At 40.2% G+C, this 23,878-nt stretch overlaps 1 protein-coding gene across 6 annotated transcripts in view; it reads right to left on the bottom strand.

Annotated features, from left to right (window-relative positions):
- The window catches only part of ipo11 (importin 11), a 433,130-nt gene that overhangs the window by 304,525 nt on the left and 104,727 nt on the right, over nucleotides 1-23,878 (bottom strand). For all 6 annotated transcript variants that reach the window (XR_011353505.1, XR_011353506.1, XM_069924487.1 and 3 more), the window contains one exon: nucleotides 3,371-3,404. Coding sequence is in view for 4 of the 6 variants with exons in the window: in XM_069924487.1 (XP_069780588.1) it covers nucleotides 3,371-3,404 (34 nt within the window). In the remaining 2 variants the exon portion in view is untranslated. The remainder of the gene's footprint in view (nucleotides 1-3,370; nucleotides 3,405-23,878) is intronic.

Genomic DNA, 23,878 nt, shown 5'->3' with positions numbered 1-23,878 from the left:
TTGCAATCTGGTTAAGAAGAGGGAGGTGTGTGGCAAGTATAGGCAACAAGTAGCTCATGAGTTACTTGAAGAGTGCAGAAAATATTTAAGAATTAAATCAGGAAGACAAAAAGACATGAGGTTGTTTTGGAAGATAATGTAAAGGATAACCTGAAGCGATTCTACATGTATATTAAGTGTAAAAGGATAGTAAGGGACCTTCCACTCACATACCACTTTAAGTATTCCCTATGCCATAAGTGCTCTGTGATTAGTAAGGGATTGCTTAAGGTGGTATGTGGGTGGAAACAAAAAGGTTGAAAACCACTGTTTTAATTGTCCCTAACTGACTTGTTATGTGCATAGTTTCACAACTCCAAAGGAAATGGGGCAATGACAATATATCTTGAGCAAAATATTTCAGTAACAATTGGGTCTATAGCAGTGATTCTCAACCTTCCCTTCCCACTCACATACCACTTTAAGCAATCCCTTACTAATCACAGACCAATAGCATTGGGATTACTTAAAGTGGTAAGTGAGTGGAAAGAAAAAGGTTGGGAACACTGCCCTAAAGTATCAGAGTGGTCAACTATGTGTGGAGCCTCATGTAATGGGAGAGATCTTAATTTTTTTTTGCATCAGTATTTACTCAGGAAACTGGCATAGTCCATAAGAAAGGAAGGGAAACAAACAGAAATGTCATGGAACATATGGAGATTAAGGAGGAGGAGGTACTTGCTGCCTTACGGCGAATAAAGGTAGATAAATCCCCAGGGCCGGATATGATATTCCCTCAGACCTTGAGGGAGACTTGTGTAGAAATTGCAGGGGCCCTGGCAGGTATATTCAAAATGCCCTTACCCACAGGTGAGTTGCCAGAGGATTGGAGGGTAGCTCATGTTGTCCCATTGTTTAAAAAAAGACTCCAAAAATAAAGCAGGTAATTATGGGCCGTTGAGCCTGACGTCAGTAGTAAGTGAATTATTGGAAGGAGTTCTGAGAGATAGGAATATACAGGTATTTGGACAGCCATAGGCTGATTAAGGACAGTCAGAATGGCTTTGTACGTGGTAGGTCGTGTTAAATTAATCTTGCAGAGTATTTCGAGGAGGATACCAAGAGGGTAGATGAAGGAAAGGCTGTGGATGTTGTCTCCATGAACTTTAGTAAGGCTTTTGACAAGGTCCCACATGGGAGGTTAGTTCAGAAGATTAAGACAAGGTTGCAAACAGGATTTGAATTTGGCTGTGTGAGAGAAAACAGAGAGTGGTAGTGGATGGTTGCTTCTCAAACTGGAAGCTTATGATTAATGGTGTGCCTCAGGGATCTGCGTTGGGACCATTGTTGTTTGTTGTCTATATCAATAATATGGATGATAATGTGGTAAATTGAATAGCAAAGGTTTCTGATGACACAAAGATATGAGGTGTTGTGGACAGCTAGGAAGATTTTCAAAGCTTGCAGAGGGATCTGGGCCAATTGGGAGAATGGGCTAAAAAATGGCAGGTTTAAAGCAGACAAGTGTGAGATGCTGCATTTTGGAAGCGCAAACCAAAGTAGGACATACACAGTAAATGGTTGGGCACTGAGGAGTGCAGAGGAGCTAAGAGATCTGGAGATACAGGTACATTGTTCCCTGAAGGTGACATCTCCAGTGAACAAGGTTGATAAGAAAGCTTTTGGCATCTTAGCCTTTATAAATCAAATTATTGAATATAGGTGTTGGAAGATTATGTTGAAGTTGTTTAAGACATTGGTGAGGCCAAATTTGGAGTATTTGGTGCAGTTCCGGTCACCTAATTACAGGAAGGATATTAGTAAGATAGAAAGAGTGCAAAGAAGATTTACTAGAATGTTGCTGGGTCTTCAGTAGTTGAGTTACAGGGAAAGATTAAACAGGTTAGAACTTTATTCCTTGGAGCTAAGAAAAATGAAGGGAGATTTGTGAGGTTTAAAAGATTATGAGAGATATTGTCAGAGTGGATGCAAGTCGGCTTTTTCCACTTAGATTTGGGAGATAAATATGAGTTTTAAGCTGAAAGGGGAAAGTTTAGGGGGAACATTATGGAAAATAATAGTGGATTATGGAATAAGCTGCCATCTGATGTGGTGAATGTGGACTAAATCTTAAGTTTTAAGAATAAAATGAATAGATACATGAATGGGAGCGGTCTGGACAGTTATGGAATGGGAGCAGGTCATTGGGACTAGCGGAATAATGATCAGCACAGACTTAAAGGGGCAAATGGCCTGTTTTCTGTGCTGTAACATTCTATGGTTCCATTGTACTCACAGAAACAACATGGTATGGTTCACGGTCTTGGGTGCAACCTGTTCTTTGGACAGACAGACCCACCATAGTATAGAGATAGGGGGCATATTCCTAGGAGTCATCAATATTGACTCCAGACTTTGTGATGATTCCAAACGTTAGCTCAAATGTGGACCTGTCTCTTAGCTCTTTTTTTTTCCCCAAAATTTTGTTTCTACTCTTAGTATTTTCATTGGTTGATAATCATTTTTGCAAAAGCAATACACAATTGATGCTGTAAATCTGGAACAAAGGCAAGTATTGGGAGAAGTCAGTGATTCTTTCAAATTTAATATCATTTGAAAGTATTGAAGGTGGCAAGGACACCACTGATAGCTAAGTCTGGAAAGACATAGCTGCCAAACTGATTTTGTGGCAATGTGAGTGAACCAGCATCAAGGATACACCTGCATGATCTCATCCTTGTCAACCTATCTGAGAAAGTTGCACCTATTCCTGATGGGCAGAGTCCTTGTGGAGACCAAGTCCTGCCTTCATAATGAGGACACTCTATCATCCAATATGACATTCCAATTGTGCTAAATGGGATAGACACAAATCCATTTGGCATTCACCACTGGCCATCCTTCAAAAGCATTTAACCTTTAACAGCAGCACTAATAATATATAGCCCTGCAACCTCTTCCTCCTTCCTAAGTAGTTGGGTTGTAATTGTTACATTCTAATCTGTGGGACATTTTCTAGGATCCTTAGATGCTTGGAAGATGATGACATGCATCTGCCATCTCCATAGGAATGGCCTTCAAAACATTAATTTGTGTAATGCTCTTTAATTAACAGCCTACAAGTTAAATATTAAAATTATTGCAATGAAATTTGCAGACAAAAAACAAAACTATTTATATTGAGAAACATGAAGAACGAATATTAACTTGAGAATTCATTAAATACAAAATGCAAGTCACTTTTGCCCCCTCCATCACATTCTCCACACTAGACGTTACCAATAGTTTCAGAATTTTGTAGTCTTTCATTAGAAGTAAAATTAGGTCAACAAATTCTAAAAGCATCTATTACAACAGAATAATACATCTTTAAATACACAGAAAAGGATATCAAGTTTCAGGGTTGTAGCTGTCTCAATACGCACCTGAGGGCAAAACAAAAACAAATGATTTAAAATTTAATGTTTAGATAATAAATTAGTAGTACAGTAAAACTCCTGATACCTGGCACTATGGGATTAGTTGATGTAGAATAAGTGAATTTTCTGGTTTGCTTGAGATTGTGTGTTGTGTGATTGGTGAACTAATGGTGAGATGTGCCAATTTTAACCTTCCATTTTTTTTTACCTATTAAATTTATAAATGTTTTTTGACAATTTGGTTGCTTGAATTCTGGATAACTGGAGTTTTACTATACTTCATTAAAATTCAACAAATGTTTACTTCAATTTCATTCAAATTCAAACACAACTTGTGTAAACACTAAGCAACTTTGATATAACGCATCATGTTAGTGAAGTTCTGGATACATTGTGGGCATTATCATCCCAAGGCATAAAGGAGTAAATGTTAGCATGAGTGCTAGGGCTGCCTCCCAACAGCTATGTTTTTTATTATCGAGGTTGCAAGAATTAAATCTGAAGACAGATACTGCATGACAACGTTATTAAAAGATATAAATCTCTCACATCTTTTCAATGCACTGGGACAGTGTTCGGTACATCCAAACATAATACAATATTCATTAGAATCAAGTTCAAGTGCTTCAAGCCTTTACATAATACTTCCCATTAAAAAGTCCAGTCTAGCAATTGAATATTTCTCCGAAGTTTCACATTTGGATTCAGCAGGTATTGGAAATCCAGTCTAAAACAAAGTAATAGTGTTCTCTGCTCTGTAACCTCACAAGATATTATTGTTACAGATTACACTTACTAAATGGACCCTACACATAAAAGATACATATCTTTGTATTAAAAAAAATACAGCAAGTCCCTTACCTAATTCAACAAAAATAAAATGCTTAAAATTCACCGAGGTGGTCAATGGTAATTTATACTCTTAAAAAAAATCTCTAAAGCAGTGTAGCATTTGCACTACATGGGCATGGAGAGGAACGACACGCACACCAAAGCCTTAAAGTTAAGAATGGTTTTTTTGCACTGGCCATCGCATTTATATGGGCTCCAGGAGCTGACATCAGGGCCTTGCATCAACGGAGCACTGGCCTGGGATTGGTCAGCATTTATGCCACATTTCCCGGTCTTCTTTCCATGAAGGAGGTCACCTGGGACGACTGCAGGTGTCACCCACTGCTCCGCACGGTCACCGGCCATTTTGTGGGCCGGACCGCATCTCCATGCACGGGCCACTACATGACCCCCCTCCCCACCCCAAGCAATTGGGCTGTTGTCTGCTGACTTGAGCGGTCTTGCCCATGTCACAGGAGATGAGTGGAGACTGGCTCGTAACAGTCCAGATAAGCCAGCTTTAGACTGTCAACAGTAAAGGTCTCTTCCTTACCACTGATGTTGAGGAAAAATGTGGAGCTGTTGTCCCTGATGACCCTGTAGGGCCCCTCATAGGGTCAATGAAGGGGCAGCCGGTGTGCACCACTTCGCACGAACACATACTGGCAAATATTTAAGTCCCTGGGGATATTAGGTTTCGGCTGGCCATATGGTTGGGGTTGTTGCGGGACCAGGGACACCAGTTTTCGCTGCGTTCTCAAGGGAGGACGCAGGGTATTCTGGGCATTGGTCAGTGGGGAGGGGGGGGCGGTTCCTCCCCTGGAATGATTAAGGGTGCGCCATAAACTATCTCCGTTGTCGAGATGTTGAAGTCTTCCTTCGGCGCGTTGCAAATTCCCAGCAGGACCCAAGGCAGTTCGTCCACCCAGTTGGGACCCTTGAGTCAGGCCTTCAAGGATGCCTTCAGGTGCCTTTGAAAGCGCTTCACCAACCCATTGGCCTGAGAGTGGTATGCTGTGGTGTGGCAGAGATGTTCCCAGAAGAAATTACCCAATGCTGTTCAGAGCCCAGAAGTAAATTGTGCCCCCTTGTCTGAGGTTAGGTGCTCTGGGACCCCGAATCTGGATAGCCATGTGTTGATGAGTGCCCTGGCACAGGCCACCTCGTGGAATGGTTGACCATGATCAAGAGGTATCTTGCCCCACAGAAAACTGGTAGTAGCCCCACTATATCAATGCACACATGGCTGAACTTGCACAGTGATGGTTTAAAAGTCTATGTGGGTGTCTTTGTGTGAGTCTGCACCTTTGAGAACTGGCAGTATGTCCAGGTCTTGGCCCACTGGCTGATCTGCTTATGGAGGCTATGCCAGACAAACCTGCGAGGTACCATCTTGACTATGGCTCGTATTGCTGGATGCACCAATTCGCGTATGGCGTCAAAAAACTGGCACCTCTATGCGGCCGGGACAATGGGGCGAGGGTTGCTGGTGGAGATGTTGCATAGTAATATCACATTACCTGGATCAACGTGGATGTCTTCCATTCTGAGACTAGAGACAGCAGTCCTATACGTGGGATCTCCGGGACCTGCTGCTGCGCTTTCGCGAGAGCAACAAAATTGACTCCTCGGGACAGGGTATGGACCAACTTGATAGCGGGACATGACAGAGCATCATCTACCACATTACTTTTCCCAACGATGTGTGGTGTGTCCGTGGTAAATACAGACAAGTAGAAGTGTCTCTGCTGCCAGGCCGACCACAAGTCTGATACCTTATGGAAGGCAAAGGTCAACTTTCCAAAATGTCAACCTTCCAAAAAGAAAAGGAAATGCCTTACCTCCAGATACAGCGACAATAGCTCTCGGTTAAAGGCGCTGTATTTGAGCTCTGGGGGATGGAGGTGTCTGCTGAAAAAGGTCAGAGGTTGTCACTGGCCTTCAATGAGCTGTTCCAGTATGCCTCCTACCACTGTGGTGGAGGCATCCACTGTCAGAGCTGTAGATATCTCTGGACAGTGATGTACCAGAGGGTGGCATTGGCCAGCACATCTTTGGCATTCTGGAACACCTTTGAAGATTCAATGTTCCAGGTAACATCCTTTGATTTGCTCGCCATCAGCGCAAAGAGGGGGCTAAAAGTTTACCATACCGGCGAATTCCAGTAGCCCTTTTACTGTATATGGTTTGGCGAGGTTCCGGGCCACCTCAACCTTTTTGGGGAGGGATGTGGCCTCGTGTTTGTTAATTCTGTGCCCCAGGAAATCAATGGTGTCAGGTCTAATTGGCACTTTGTGAGGTTAATTGTCAAACCAAATTCACTCAACCGGGTGCACAGTGTCTCAGGTGGGTAGCCTGGTCTTGGCGGCTCATCGCTAGCTGTAGCCGCAAAGATCACATCATCCAAATAGATGAGAGAAAATGGGAGGTTCCGCCCCACTGCGTCCATCAGCCGCTGGAAAGTTTGTGCTGATTTTTCAGCCAAAAGGGCATGTGTAGGAATTCAAACAGGCCAAAGGGGGTTATAGCATGGTCATCCCAGATGAGTTCTACCTTGGAAAACACCCGTGCCCCTTGCAGGTTGGCAGCGGTCTTGGATGTGGGGCATGAGATAGCTGTCTGTCCTGTTGGTCTCACTAAAGTGGCAGTAGTTGCCACATGGCCTCCACCCCCCACCCCTGCTGTTTTTGGCACCATGCGGAGAGAGGAGGCCAAAGGACTGTCGGAGTGCCACACAGTCCTCCATTTTCTTAAACTCCTCCTTGGCTAGGCTGAGATTTTTGGGAGGGAGTCAGCGAGCCCTGGGGTGGAGTGGTTCCCTCAGTCAGAATGTGGTGCCTTACCCCGTGCTTTGGTTTGGCCGCAGAGAACTGTGGCGCCACTATTTAGGGGAACTCTGCCAGGATGCGGGCGAACTCGTTATCTGAAAGTGTTATAGAGTCATGATTGTGGGGGGAGGGGAGGCAGGTAGTTTGGGATCCCTCAGAGGTAGAGTTTGAAAAGTTCTAGTGTGCACCAAGCACAGTCCCTTGAGGTCTATGAGCAGACAGAGGGCACAAAGGAAGTCAGCCTCCAGGAGCACTTGCGCCACTGCCATAAGGCTGAAAGTCCATGTAAACTGGCTGTTGCTGAACCAAAGATGGATGGTGCTGGTGCCAAACATCCAAATGGAGGAGCTGAGTGCTGGGCTCTGCTTGCCGTTGCGAGTGTCGAGGCCTGCCGAGGGCAGGGCACTTATCTCAGCACCAGTGTCAATCAGGAAACGCCAGCCCGACACGGAGTCTCAAATATAGGGGACGCTATCATGTGGGCCAACTGCCACAGGTATCGATGATAGTTGGCCAGCGGGTTTCTCAGAAACTTGCAGGGAGGGCAGCATCAATGGGCTTCTGCATCCCATCGCCGATGATATAAGCAGAATTGTCCCAGAGTATTAACTTGCCTCTCCACTGGTCTTAGTCTCACAGTTGATGTTCATGGGGCTTGCTGATGTGGTCTACAACAGCACTGGTATCCTTCCTTGCTTTTCAGAGCATGTCTGCCCGGGCCCCAACTCTCTGGGGTTCACTGATGTCCTCATCCATGTGCAAGAGTCGGATATCATCAGGTAGTTGCTCCAGAAAGATCTGCTCGAAGACAAGGCAAAGCTTGTGGCCCTCGGTCAAAGTGAGCATCTCTCTCATTGGGGCGGATTAGCCCCTGTCCCCTAATCAGTCCACATGCAGCAATCAGATAGTGCACTCACGCCAAGAGAGCCCGAAAGTGCAGGTTAACAGCATTGAGGGCCACATATTTGCCTTGATCTGGAGGCTGCCATAGGAAGTCTATGACCTTTGCTACTGTGTTTTGATCGAGTGCGCTCACAACATAGAAGTAGCGGGTGTCATTGGTACCAATGTGTCGAAGATGGAACTCAGCCTCAGCCTGCTTGAACCACATGTGTGGCTGCCACACCCAAAACGTTGGGAGCCTGAGTGAGACAGCGCAGATGGTCGCTGGGTCAGCCTGGTCTGTCGTCTTTGGGTTCAACTGCCAGTTGGACCTGTTGAACTCACCAATGTAGCTTTTGTGCTACACAGGTGTGAAGAAGAACGACACGTATACCAAAGCCTTAAAGTTGAGACTCGTTTATTGCATTGGTTGTCACGTTTATATGCCCCAGGCTCTTATGTCAGGGCTCCGCGTCAGCAGAGCACCAGGCCGGGGTTGGTCAGCATTCCTGCCACACCTTCTCATCTTCCTGCTGTGCGAGAGGTCAGCTGGGACGACGACCGGTGTCACTACTGTTCGTCGGCCATTTTGTGAACTGGTCAGTGACTCCATGCACAGGCCAGTACAGCAGAATATTTTCAATATCAAAAGATGCATGTACTGTGGCTCAAAGTGAGTCAGAAAATATACAATTTAATAATAGAAGTATTGATGTCACATCAAGAATTAGATTTGGTCAAATACACATTGAGCATATCAGGATCACCAAACCATTACTTATGTCCTGGACACATGCATGATTAGCAAGTGTTATCAGCAATGGGTCAAAATGATCAGCAGCTAGCTTGCAACTAAGCATCTGCTACCCTGAGAACAAGCACAAATACTGGATCTTCTGGAAGTACCCTCAAAGCCAAGCCCTTGACATTACACTAGACAACAAAGGATTATCATCGAGCCCCACAGCATAGAAACAGGCCATACAGACAACAGAGTCCATTCCAACAATAAGAATCATTTTTATTGTCACGATTGTGTCATATAACCGTATAACCATATCCATGGAGTGTGTTGTTTTGCAGAAGCAGTATTATGCAGTATAGGTGCAAAACTACTACAATTACAGTTCCGCAAGTACAATATTTAAAACTAAATAACTAGTGCAAAAGAGAGGTAGTGTGTATTGGTTCATCAACGTTCAGAAATACGACGGCAGAGGGGAAGAAGCTGTTTTTTGTAATGTTGGTTGTGCATCTTCAGGCTCTTATACCTCCTTCTTGATGGTAACAGTGGAAAAAAAAGAGCATAGCCTGGGTGGTGATGGTCCTTGAAGAAGGAGACTACTTTCTTAAGATACTGCCTCTAAAAGATGGCCTTAATGAAGTGAAGATTAATGCCGATGATATCACTGGCCGAGCTTACAACCCTTTTCCTGTCCTGTGCATTGGCACTTCCAGTGATGCAACAGAATGCTCTCCAAGGTGCACCTGTAGAAATTTGCAAGAGTCTTTGGTGACATACTAAATCTCCTTAAACTCTTAACGAAATGTAGCCACTAGGGTGCCTTCATGACTGCATTAGCATGATGGTTGCAAGATAGGTCTTCAGAGATATTGACACTCAAGACTTTGAAATTCTTTACCTTCTCCAGTGCTGATCCTAGAGAAGGACAAGTAGCAATTTAGACCAATTCCACAGATATATACTGTATATTTTTAACACAATTTCTCAACACTTCCCATGTTCCTTCAGTCATCTACACAATTAATTACTCTCATCATTCACACAACTTTGGGATGTGGATGAGAAGAGGAACACCAGGAGAAACCTATACACATTGGAGAAACTATTGCCTTCTTTCATACAGAGGGAGAACATTGTTTCTTCACACAGATAGTAATAGGAAATCGAGATTGAATTGCAGCCACTGGAGCTGAGAAATAGCAGCTCTACTAACTGTGCCAATGTGCTATGGTGGGATGGAAGCTCAAGAAGTAAAATTATTAGGAATTCAACAGTTCAAGGGACATACAGGATTTCCTGTGGGTAAAAAATATTATTTCAGGATGGTAATAGTGCACTTCTCATTCCTGAGTAATGGCTTGACATTTCTATGGGGTGGCAATGGCTTGAGATTGCCCAAAGAGGTCAAAGTCTATACTGGTGCCAATAACATTGATTAAGTCATGCATCAGGCTTTAGAGAGTTAAAAGGGATGCAAAACAAAAGAAAATACAAGTTGTTTCTAGATTTGTTTCTAGATTACTGTCAGTACCCTGGTCCAAACAGCACTAATCTAGAGGATGTTGCAAATAAACAAAGAGCTGAGATAGTGCAGAAAGGATGGCTTACAATTTTTGGGGCTCAGATTCTGAACTTGAAGTAGGAATAGGTCAGACAACAGCTCATCAACAAAATCAGGACTATATTGCTGCTAGCAGTTTTGCTGATGCCAAGGTAAGATAGTCCTTTGCAGTGCAACAGGAAAAAAAGGAATCTGTTCATAAAGGGGCAAGAAATTAAGTCCAAAATACAAGTTGGAAGGCGAAGGAAACAAAGGTGAGGAAATAAACATAGGAGTTTGGGTATCCTTAACATTTTAAATTTTATTGCAAGGACTTAAGTCAATGAGGCACATGATCTGAGATCATTAAGAAATACATAGAAGGTGCTAATGTACAAGCTTGGATACCCAAACTCCTATGTTTATTTTCTCACCTTTGTTTAATAAAACATGGCTTAAGGAGCAGGAATGGTAGTTTAGTGTTCCTGGTTACTGAAGTATTAGATTATATCAGAAGGCGTGGATGGGAGAGAAGATTTTTTTTAAAGGAGGGAGTTGCAATATAGGCTAAATAAATTGTAACTGTTGAGGAAGAAGGATGTGTTAAAAGAATCATGAAATGAAGTATACACAATGAAATGAAGAACAAAATGAAAAGGGGGAAATTACAATGCTGGGAGTGTTTTGCACCTCCACATGGAAACTAGAGGAAATAGGTGAGCAAATTTACAAGATCAGCCCAGGACAATAGATTTGTTATGGTAATGGATTATAATCATCCTAATAACAACTTAAGATCGATACAAAGATTTTGCAGGATGTATTTTTTTTAAACAATTCAAGAAAGAAATAACAAAGGCTCAAAGCAATTATATTTCTACTGATAAAAGTTATGTGGCCTCCAAACCTAGACTCTAGACTTTGAGCATTATATTTATTACTGATTTAGGCAAGGAAAAACCATACATCAGATACAGCCATAAGCCTAGAGGTGTTTCAAAGGTTAAAAAAAAAATTAAACTCAGAAAGCAAAAAGAACACAAACAATGCACAAATCTTTAGACAATTTGAAGCTATTACATATATAAAGAGCAAGAGGAGAGTTCATTAAAAAACAAAAATGTAATGTGTGGAAGAAGATACGAATATAACAACTATTTTGTGTGCCTTACAAGGAAATAGAGTTAGAGAGGTAGAGATATTGGGAATGGGGGAAGGTATGAAGAAGGATGGAGGAAGGAGAATTGCAAGGACATTCACACAAATTACAGCAAAGAGATGGTTATGAAATATCTATCAGAATATTAGGAAGAAAATAGTAGTATTTTCAGCATCTTTAAAAATACATAAATCACTAGTCAGGATGAGATATACGTCACTGTTAGGAAAAGCTCAATGAAGGAAGAGCAGAGACTTTAACAATGATTTCCCAGTTCTTGCTGGCTACAGGAATGGTGCAGTCATTAATCCACATTTCTATATAAAAAAGAGAGCGTTCAAAGATAAATTGGTTTGCCTGGTCTCAGCAATATAAGTGAAAAATCAACATTGAGAAAAATACTGATAAAACAGGATAACAGTTATTGATTGGTTCAATTAAGTTCATATTTAAACAGTCAATGAATTTTGGGGGGAAGAGGATGGATTACAGTACAGTAATTAACACAACTATAAGCATTTCATAAAAGCTATGATAATGTTCTACATAGAAATCTAATCAGCAATATAAAAGCCCAAGAGATCCAAGAAAATTACAACATAGATCTAAAATGACATGAAACAAAAAAAAATCAACGATCTTAAAGCCATTTTTAGAGGATATGATTCACTTTATGGCTGATACAAAACATGACTGTGGATGTTGCAAATACTTCACATCAACTACTGCATCTTGATACCATTCTCCCACACTCAAAAAGTCAGTCATACTGCATAGGAACAGACCTTTGGGTGAATGAATGCATAATAACTTCATTTTAATCTCTCCACATTCCCATGCAGTCAAATCTCATTCAGATAGGTCAGGATTGAACCAAGGTCAACAGAGCTGTGAGTCAGTAGCTCCATTTGCAATTCCACCCTACCAAAACTCTTTTTTAAATCCAAATACTTGGTCAGCATAATGATTGCTTATAAACACTAAATAATGATGATGCCTGATTTTCCATCGTTCCATTCAATGAACCTTAATCTAAACCTTAATCTAATCTTCAATGAAACATGAGTCAGATGCCTTTCCAGTTTATTAACAGATGAACTTTTCTTTGTCAGTACTTTGACTATGAGATTGTGTTCACAAACTGAACTCTATTCTGCATTCAGTGATCCAAGGCTGCAAAACTACAATATACTTGCATTGAATTTGAGACTCCTGCAACTAAAAGGGAAGGACATAAATCATTAGGGTGGCAGGTAAATGCAATCCTACATCTAAATGAATATCCAGTAAGAAAATATCCTATTGTCAGAAAATATTTCAACAAATGGAAATAAAATGTAATAACAATAAAACAAGGCAGCATATTCAGACTTGAGAAAGCCGCTGCTTGCATAGGAAACTTTGTAAAGACCTCCACATGAAAATTTAGACCAGTGTTTAAATTGGGCAAGTGGTCCAAATTGACTAAACAGTCAGGGCAGTATTCAATCCAGAGCTCATGAAGACTCATTGCATCATGCCAAATACAGCAGCGAAACTCCTGCTGATTATCATCTAGCGCCCCCCCATGGCTAATTAACTGAGAATAGAATGGACAGAAAATATAGTCAGGGATTTTCAGTCAATCAGCAGGAGTCAGTTGATAGTATCAATACTGATTGAGCTGATCATATCTTGAAGGTCATAGCTGCCCGAGAGAGTACATGGGAAGTGGTGAATTAATGCAATGGATGTCCTATCTTATCACAAATGTAAATAATTAACCTGTTCCAGGTTATCATTGGGGAATCAGAAATGGAGAAGGTGAACAAATTTAGGTTCTCGGGAGTCACCATTTCAAAGGATCTTTCCTGGACCCAACAGACTAAAGGCATCTTTGAAAAAGCACATCAGCACTTCAATTTCAACAGGAGTTTGCAGAGATTTGGTATGACATCAGAAACCCTGGCAAATCTTTACAGATGTGTGGTGCAAAGTGTGCTGACTGGATCACCCCTGACTGGATGCAATACCCCTGAGCACAAGCCCTGCAAAAGGTAGCAGACACAGCCCAGGACATCACAAGCAAAACCCTCCCCACTATCAAAAAGCTGCCCAGTGTAGACTCGCACCACCAGGTTCAGGAACAGCTGCTACCTCTCTACCATCAGGCTCCTCAACAACAAACACAATCAGGGACTAATTTACGGATTCTTAACCTTTTTACTCATTGTATTATTTTCCTCTCTGTATTGCACATTCAAGTTTACATTTCTTTACAATAAATCTGAAATCTTTTCATGCCAAAAGTGTGGTTGTTGCCATCATGGTCTTTTAAGAAATAAAGGCATTGGTGAGGCCAAATTTGGAATATTGTGAGCCATTCTGGTCACCTGGCTATAGGAAGGATATCAATAAGATTGAAAGAGTGCAGAGATTTGCTGGGTCTTGAGGAGTATAGTACAGGGAAAGATTAAACAGGTTAGGACTTTATTCCTTAGAACGAAGAAGAAATTTGATACTGGTTTACAAAATTGTGAGGGGTAAATATGAGCAGACTCTTTCCACTGAGATTAGGTGAGAAAAATATGAGAGGACATAGCTTTAGGGTGAAAGGAGAAAGGTTTCACTCCGAGTGGTGGGAGTATGCAATGAGCTACCATCTGATGTGGTGGGTCCAGACTCGATCTTGAGTTTTAAGAATAAATTGGATAGATACATGGATGGGAGAGGTCTGGAGGGTTATGGAATGGGAGCAGGTTATTGGGACTAGCTGAATATGGTCAGCACATACAAGAAGGGCTGAATGGCCTGTTTCCAGTGCTGTAGCATTCTATGGTTCTTGCCTTAATTCTAAGGACATACAAGTTTGCAACAATATCCTTTCAATAACCAAGCCAGGTCCAAACAGATCATAGAATTATTAGTCCACAGTAAAATACTATCAAGCAACACTTACCATGTCTCAATTTGAGCTTCACTGCAACCTTTTGGCTCTAGACTCTCATTACAAATGTAGGAGAAAGAATTCTACAGGAGAAAAGAGAGCGACTAATGTTCCAGACAGAGCCAGTATTTGAACCAGTGTGGCATCAAGAAGTCTTGGTAAAACCTAAACCAAAGGGAGCAAGTTTTCCCTGGGTAGAATCAAGATTCATCCAGGGAAACTGATCAGTGGTGTTAGAGGTTACCATCTCAACCCAGGACACACAAGAACTTGAAGTCACTAACCCTCTCCACTGCTGCCCCACTAATGAAGACAAGATCATGGTCCTTCTGCTACCCCTTCCTCAAGTCCACAATCTTGATCTTGCTGACATTGAGAGCAAGAACGTTGCTCTGGCGCTACACAGTCTACATTTTGATATTATTGCCATTATTTGATCAGCAATGATAGTGTTATCAGCAAAATTATAGATTGTGTTGATTATCAGTAAAGAGGAAGTGGTGTTGCCAATTCGCATTGATTGGGATCTTCTGATGAAAAAGACAAGAATCCAGCTGCAAAGTGAGGAACAGAGTCCTAGATCCCAGAGTTTGTTAATCAGTTTAGATAGTGTTATGGTGTTAAACACCAAGCTGTGGTCATTGAGAAATAGGTGTCAAAGGTCAAGATGGCTTAGCACAGACTGGACGAACAGCAAGATGGCATCGGTTGTTGACCTATTATGAGTAGGCATATTGAAGTGGGTCCAGGTCTTTCCTGAGGCAGAAGTTGTTTGCACTATAAGCAACTTCCCAAATCACTTCATCATGATGGATGCAAGTGCCAGCGGCTGGTAGTCGCTGTGGCAGATCACATTGTTTCTCTTGGGCACCGGAATGATAGAACTGCTCTTGAAGCAGGTGGAGACCTCAGTCAGTACCAACGAGACTGAAAATGTAAAGCAAAAATGGCCGAGCAGGTGTTCTGGGCACAGCCAAGACCAGATGCTTCCCGAGGGTTCACATTCTTCAAAGTTCATCTTGCATCAGCCTCAGGGACTGAGAGCAGAGTTGCTTGAGGTTGTGGGAGTTTGTAAGGATGCATCAATAATTCCCTCTTGAAGAGTGTAAAGAAAGCATTGAGCTTGTCCAGAACTAATACATCTCAGTGATTGATGCTACCTGGTTTCATCTTTTAGGAAGTAAATGTCAGCAGTCAAACTAGAGTATAAAGAAAAGTTGAGCACCAAGACATCAGGAAATTGTTAATTGAAACATGAGCAATGTTCAACATCTGCAAGACTAATAATGGGCCTAAATGACAACTGACCAATTCTTTTGACATCCACCATTATAAACTGCTTTGAGAGGCAGGTCATGGGTCACATCAAAGTTCAGTTTTATTGTCAGAATACATACAGTGCTCTCCATAATGCTCGGGACAAAGACATTTTTTTCCTTTATTTGCCCCACAGTTTTTAAAAATTTTAATCAAACAATTCACATGTGATGAAAGTGCATATTCCAGACTTTATTCAAGGGTATATGTGAACATTTGGGTTTGATCATGTAAAAATTACAGACTTTTTGAATACAACCCTTTCATTTCAGGGCACCATAATATATGAGACAAGGGTGTGCAATGGTATGTATATTAAAATAGTCATGCTTAGTACTTTGTGGCATATCCCTTGCATCCAATGACTGTTTGAAGTCTGTCATTCATAGACATCACCAGGTGCCAGGTATCTTCTCTGGTGATGCTCTGTCAGCCTCTACTGCAGCTTCCTACAGCAGGAATCAAGTTCCTGCTTGTTTCATGGGATTATCCACTTGGATTTTCTCTTCAAAATATGGAAGGCACACTCAATTGGATTTATATCAGAGAACTGACTTGGCCATTCAAGTATTTTCAAGTTTTTAGCTTTTTTTAAAAAAATATTTTATTTAAACTTTTACCAAAAAAAACACAGTATATTCATTTAATAAAATATTAAACATATATAGAAAAGAATACATGTGGTATATCCACACTCCATCCCCTTCACCCACCTCCCTTACCCACCACCCACCTCCCCCAACACACCAAAGAAGTAAGAAAGAGATTATCAATGAATATGTAAATTCTTATTTACTGCTATGGAGCCGAGTACCATTCAGAACGAGTTATTGAGAGTTTAAATTTTTAAACGTACTTGTAAATATAGGCTCCATGTTTTCAAAAAAGAATATTTATCACGAAGATTATTAGTTATTTTTTACAAGAGGAATACAAGATCTCATTTCAGTATGAAATCTTTGCATCCCTAAATCTGTATCAGATTTCCAAGTAATGGCTACACATTTCCTCGCAACAGCCAAAGCCAATCGTAAAAATTAAATTTGAAACATAGTTAACCTTAATTTTAAACAATACATTTTAACATTTCCTAATAAAAACATTGGATCTAATGGAAGTTTAACTTTCAACATTCTCTAAAAATAATCTAGTTAGTATCCAAAAAGTTGGATCAAGTTTTTAGCTTTGAAAAACTCCTTTGATGCTTTAGCAGTATGTTCGGGATCAATGTCTTGCTGTAGGATGAAGTTGGGGAGTATTTGCTCAAAGTTGAGAAATAAGAGGTTTCTAGACATCTCAGAATTCATTTTGCTACTGCCATCACCAATGAAGATAAGTATGCCAATACTTGTGGCAGGCATACATGCTCAGGCCATAACACCCCCACCACATTTCACAGATGAAGTGGCAGGCTTTGGATCTTGGGCAGTTCATTTTCACCTCCACACTTTGCTCTTGCCATCATTCTGATACAGGTTAATCTTGGTGTCAAATGCCCACAAGACCGTTTTCCAGAATTCTGCAAACTCTTAAGTGGTTCTTGGCAAACAATAATCTGGCTATCCTGTTTCTGTAGCTAACTAGTGGTTTGCATCTTACAGTGTAGCATCTGTATTTCTGTTCATGAAGTCTCTTGTGGACAGTAGTCATTGAAACATCCACACCTGCCACCTGAAGAGTGTTTTAACTCTGTCATCAAAGTGTTTGGAGATTTTTTTTATTCATTAAGATGAGAACTTTTCTGTCACTAGCAGTGGAGGTCTTCCTTGGTCCATTACTCACTTTGCGATTTCGGAGCTCACCAGTACGCTCCTTCTTCTTAATGATATTACAAACTGTTGATTTTATTCATCCTAAGGTTTGGGCGATGTTTTTTTGTTTTCCAGCCTCATAATGGCTTCTTTGACTTTCATTGGCACAACTCTGGTCCTCAAGTTGAAAAATGGCAACTACAGACTCCAAAGGTGATCAATAGCTTAGAAGCAGCTTAGCTCTCTTACACCTGCACCAATGAAGCAATTAAACATCCTTGAGTACTCACAAACACCTATGAACCCTAATGTCCCAAACATTTTGATGCCCAGAAATGGGGGAACTATGTACAAAAAGTGCTATAGTTTTTACATAGTCAAACAAAAATGTATACAGATAACTTCTAATAAAATCTGGAATCTGCACTTATGAGAATTGTTTGATTACAAATGTAAAACTATGGAGCACAGTGGCAAATAAAGGAAAATTGTCTTTGTCCCAAATATTATGGAGACATCACATACATACAACCCTGAGATTTTTTTTCATGCATGCTAGGCATAATTTCTACTTATTGATAGTGCAAAAAAACTGTACTCGAAAAAGATACATATACAAAAGAAAGAAATGTAAACAAAAGAAATATAAACCAAAAAAATGTAAAGAAACTGACCGTGCAATACAGAAAATAAGTATTCATTAATAAATAATGTACAAAGTAAGAGTCCTTAAATGAATCTCTGATTGAGTCTGTTGTTTTGGAGTCTGATGGTGGAAGGATAGCAATTGTTCATGAATCTGGTGGTATGTTTCCTATGGCCCCTAAGCCTCCTTCCTGATTTCAGCAGCAAGAACAGAGCATGCCCAGGGAGGTGTTGATGATTGCTGCTGGTTTCGGATTGCAGCATTCCATGTAGATTTTCTCGATGGTGAGGAAAGTTTGGTCTATGATGTACTGGGCTGTGTTCACCACCTTTTGCAGTGCTTTCCGCTCGGAGGTGTTGGTGCCCCCGTACCAGACCATGATGCACTTTTCACTACACAGTTGTAGATTTCATTTGTGTGTTGGGTCCAGGAAAGGTCCCCCAAGATAGTGACTCCCATGAATTTGCTTACCCTCTCCACCAGTGATTCCCCAATGATCACTAGATTGTACACCTCTGCTTTTCCCTTCCTGATGCTTACAATCAGCTCCTTGCTTTTGGATGAGAAGTGATAGAGCTCTCTAAATGGACAGGAGCAAGGTGATAGAAAAAGGGCACTGCTCCCAGAAATGGACCATGAATTTTAAGTCAGGTTGAAAAATCAGCAAAGTGGATGAAGTTGACAAGCTCATCATGTAACAGAGGAAGAGTTGAAGAGCCTTACCTCCATAGGTTTATAGCATGGATTGCTCCACATTGCCAACAAAAAGAAAGGCATAGCTGGGGCCTCTGTGGGTACCCCTTTGATATGTAGAATGTGGGAGGAGTCAGAGGAAAAAATATTCAGGGTGAGCACCAGTTCTGCCAGAGGGTGGAGGTGGTGGTGAAGGGGATCAGTTGTGTCTGTAATCCAGAAAGAAGCAGAGAATCTTGAGGCCTTCTTATGTGGATAGAAACATAGAAAACTAGGTGTAGGAGTAGGCCATTTGGTCCTTCAAGCCTACACCACCATTCAATATGATCATGGCTGATCAGTACCCGGTTCCTGCCTTCTCCCCATACCCCTTGATCCCCTTAGCCACAAGGGCCAAATCCAACCTACTCTTAAGTATTGACAAGGGGGGGGCGTGGCAAGATGGCATAAGGATCAGACGTGCCTTCCAGTCCTCTCCCGACTCTTTGTTATTGTTTTGTCTAGAAATGCCCGTTAAAACTTTTTAAAAGTTTAAAAATAGTTAGAGGTGTTAGGCTAATCCCTGATGGTACAGTTGTTGAAGAAAAGTAAAAAAAAATGGCAACAGATTGTCAAGAAATTACATTTTCCAGGACTTAAAGATTCCAAGCCTACCTGCACACGGGAAGCCAGACTACAGTGCGAGATGGACCCAGGGGAGGAGATCCGAGGTTCGGCAGCGGAGTCCAGTTCTTTGTCGGTAGGACTCTTTGAAGATCGCGCCCGGCAGCCCTTAGAACAAAGGGCTAGCCGGGCGCATGTGTGAGAATCAGCACTAGCTGTAAATATTATGAATGAACCTTTACTCCTACAACCAGCTGAGACGCTGTCTGCTGAAAATCCGACAGGGAGTGGAGATTTAACCTTGGATAAAGCACCAGTGCTGCAAGATGTACTATTAACAAAGGAGACTTTACTAGAACCCGATTTACAAGAAGTATTTGATAAAATATGGGGTAAGAATATCCCTAGCCACAGACCTCCAGATACTGATGAGGAGGCTGTGGCAGGGGTTTCTACACGCAGCCAAACTATAAGAAAAACTGCTAAAGTTAAAATGAGGGAAGAAATAGAAGATCCTTCAGTGAAACAGAAACGGCAGGAGCCTATTGTAGTTGAATCTACTCAAATGGATATGTATTTTCAGAATTTTGAAACCAAGATATATCTTACAATGATGCAATTATCCAGAGTTGTAGTTCAAACTAATACTGAGCTTAAGGTTTTGACGGAAACTATCACTAAACAGATGGCCGATTATGGAGCTTTCAAGCTTGAAGTGAAAGAAAAATTTGAAGATGTTGATCATGAAATGGATATAGTACAGGAACAAATGCAAGAAGTAAATAAAACAATTGAAGATTTACAAATTCAGAATAAGAATCTGAGGAAAAAGGTTGATTATTTAGAAAATCAATCTAGACGGAATAATATAAAAATTGTTGGTTTACCAGAAGGTATGGAAGGACCGGATCCAAGAAAATTTTTTACTGAATGGATCCCGCAGGTGTTAGGACGGGATAAGTTCCCGGACGGTTTAATTTTGGAACGTGCCCATAGAGCTTTAAGAAGAAAGTCTTTTTCAGGACAAAATCCAAGATCGGTTTTGGTTCGTTGTTTAAATTATTGCGATAGAGAGACAATTTTGCGCACGGCTATAAGAAATGCACAACAAAGAAGATCCCCCTTGATGGTCGAAAATAATCGTGTTTTCTTTTATCCGGATTTGAGTCAAGAAGTTATGTTTCAACGGCGTGAATTTAATCCTGTGAAAGAAGTGTTATGGAGAAAAGGATATAAAGCAACATTTAGATATCCAGCAGTATTGAAGATTTTTCAAGATGGTTATCAACCCAAATTTTTTGATAATCCTAAGGAGGCTACGGATTTTGCTCAATCTTTGTCAATTACGCAATTTCAAGAAAGACGTAGTCCACCACGGTCTCCAAAGAGGGTGGAGACAGAAGAAGGGGGTCGATTTTCAAGAAGAAATGGAGATAAGGGTGATAAGAGAGATAAAATTGTTCAGAAAAATTTGGAGATGGAAGAAGGGAAATGATCCCCAAGAAGAGATGGAGATAAGGGTGGCCGTAGAGATTAAATTGATTAAAAGAAAATTCTGGAGATGGTTTTAGATAATGATTATGTTAATATGATATGGGGGTTGGGAGAGGGGGCTGGATGGGCAGTATTTTCCAGCAGTCATCAGCTACGTGTGAGTTATCTCACACCCATTTTGTTTTTTGGGGAGTTACCCATTGTGCGGTTTAGACGGGAGGAGGTATTTTTAACCTCCTACCCGGTTTTTCTTTTCTTTTTTTTGTATTATCAGATTAAAGAGTGAAGGGGTTTTTTTTTGCTTAAAAAAAAAATTTTTCCTTTTTTTTTTCTTTTTTTTGATTGTATTAAGAGAGGGTAAAGGGGTAAGAGTTGGGGTTTTTTTTTCTAATTGTTGAAAAATATGTCGAAATTTAAGTTTGCTTCTCTTAATGTTCAGGGTTTGAATAATCCTATAAAGCGTAAGAAAGTACTTGCTTATTTAAAAAAATTTAAAGTAGATGTGGCCTTTTTACAGGAAACTCATTTGACAGATAAAGAACATTTGAAACTTAAGCGGGATTGGGTTGGACAAGTCTTCTATTCTTCATTTAATTCAAAGGCAAAAGGAGTTGCGGTTTTGGTACATAAGAATTTACCGTTTCAATTGCAAGACGAGGAGAAAAATGGAGGAAGACTACTTAAGTTGAACTGTATGATTTCTAATGAAGCTTGGACTTTGATTGATGTTTATGCCCCAAATGTTGAAGACTCTGCTTTTATTACAGAAATATCTTTATTATTGGGACAAGCTAATTCCAATGTGATGATTGGGGGGGATTTAAATATGGTATTAGAACCGTTATTGGATAAGTATCCAAAGGTAATTAAGAAATCAAAGATGGCGATACATATGACTAATATGATGAAAGATTTGAATTTAGTTGATATTTGGCGTAGATTTAATCCTACACAGAAAGACTTTTCTTTTTATTCTTCTTGACATAATTCTTTTTCAAGACTTGATTATTTTTTAATTTCGGCACATTTACAGGATAAAGTTATATCTGTGGATTATAAGGCAAGGTTAGTCTCGGATCATTCATTGTTATTATTGGAATATCAAAGTTCTCAAGTTACACAACATACTTTAAGATGGAGATTTAATACTATGTTACTACAAAAGCCAGAATTTATTGTTTATTTGAAAAAACAAATTGAGGATTTCATTGCTAATAATGTTCATTCTGTTTCTGATCAGTTTGTTTTGTGGGATGCAATGAAAGCTTTTTTAAGAGGTCAAATTATCAGTTATGCATCTAAATTGAAGAAAGAGAGAGTTAGAGAAACTGAGGATTTGGAGAAGAAAATAACAATCTGTGAAAAAGAATTTCAAAAGAAAGCTACTGAATTTCAAAAGATCCAATTAACTAATTTAAAGTTGAAGTATAATAAGTTACAGTCATATCGATTTGAATGTCTGTTGAATCGTTCAAAAAATAAATTTTATGAATGGAGTGAGAAAGCTCATAAAGTATTAGCTTGGCAATTAAAAAAAGAACAGTTATCTAGGATTATATCAGCTATTAGAAATAAATCGGGTATTACTTTTAGTCAAAAAGAAATTAATGATGAATTTTGTAATTTTTATAAAAAACTTTATTTGACTGAATGTAAAGAGATAAAATAAGATGCAATAGACTCTTTTTTGAAAAATATTAATTTACCACAGTTAACTCAAGAAGATAGACAGGAGTTAGATAAACCTTTTATGGATAATGAAATTGAAATAGCTATAAAAGATATGCCAAATGGAAAAGTGCCCGGTGGAGATGGTTTTTCTATTGAGTTCTATAAGACTTTTTATGTTGATATATCTTCCTTATTTAAGAATGTAATACAACAACTTTATGATACTTTTCATTTACCTGAGTCCTGTTCTAATGCTATAATTACAGTTATACCAAAAAAAGATAAAGACCCTTTACAGGTAGCTTCTTACCGTCCTATATCATTGTTAAATGTAGATTATAAAATAGTGGCTAAAGATATGGCTAATAGGTTAGCTCAGTATTTACCAAAGATAATACATCGTGATCAAACAGGTTTTATTAAAAATAGGTATACTTCGGATAATATTTTACGATTAATTACTTTAATAAATAGATCTAAATTTCAGAAGAATTATCCAATGGTGGTTTCGTTGGATGCAGAAAAGGCATTTGATAGAGTAGAGTGGAAGTTTTTATTTAAAGTACTTGAGAAGTTTTCGTTTGGTCCCTCATTTATTGGTATGATTAGGGCTTTGTATAATGGCCCGAAAGCTAGAGTTGTTACTAATGGTTTGTTTTCAGAATCTTTTAATTTAACAAGATCTACTAGACAAGGATGTCCATTGATGTCATGATAATGAATATGTATGAGATATACCGGAAGTCACGTGGTATGAGAGAGAGATAAGAACACAGGCAGGAGAAGAAAGGAAACGGGAGAATAAAGCCACTGGGAGAAGTTTACCTGATAAAACTTGTGTTTAATGTTTTATTAACTTCACATTTCGGGCCACAAATGTGACATTGGCGACGAGGATGAAAGAAGCTTGAAGAAAATTAAAGACTAAACAAGATTACAGAGGATTACAGACAACTTCGTGATAAGAATTTTCTCTGTGACTCAGTACTTTTGGGGCTGGAATATTTCCTCATGGCTGGTGCAAACAGTGACTTTCTAACACATAGTGGAATTGCTCATTTTGACCCGTGTGGTGATGCAAGCACTTTAAGTGTGAAGTGGAAGGCATGGCTGGAAGAATTTGAATCCTACGCCGACAGTCGTGGCCTATTTCTAGATACCGGTACAGTTGAACAAAAAGCGCAGAGAAGGGCGTTACTTCTTTTCACTGCAGGACCCTCAGTTCGGGAAACATTTAAGACACTTTTGAATACTGGAAGAAAGGATGAGTACCAGAAAGCGGTAGATGCATTAAATGCACACTATGTAGTGACACAGAATGCTACATTTCAACGCCATTTGTTTCGGAGAACGAGACAAGAAGATGGCCAGACAATTGCTCAGTACGTGACGAG

The sequence above is a fragment of the Narcine bancroftii genome, chromosome 3 (genome assembly GCF_036971445.1).
Source record: "Narcine bancroftii isolate sNarBan1 chromosome 3, sNarBan1.hap1, whole genome shotgun sequence".
NCBI classification, from domain to species: Eukaryota; Metazoa; Chordata; class Chondrichthyes; order Torpediniformes; family Narcinidae; genus Narcine; species Narcine bancroftii.
Note: the sequence above shows the minus strand (reverse complement) of the source record. Positions and strands in the feature narration are given on the sequence as shown.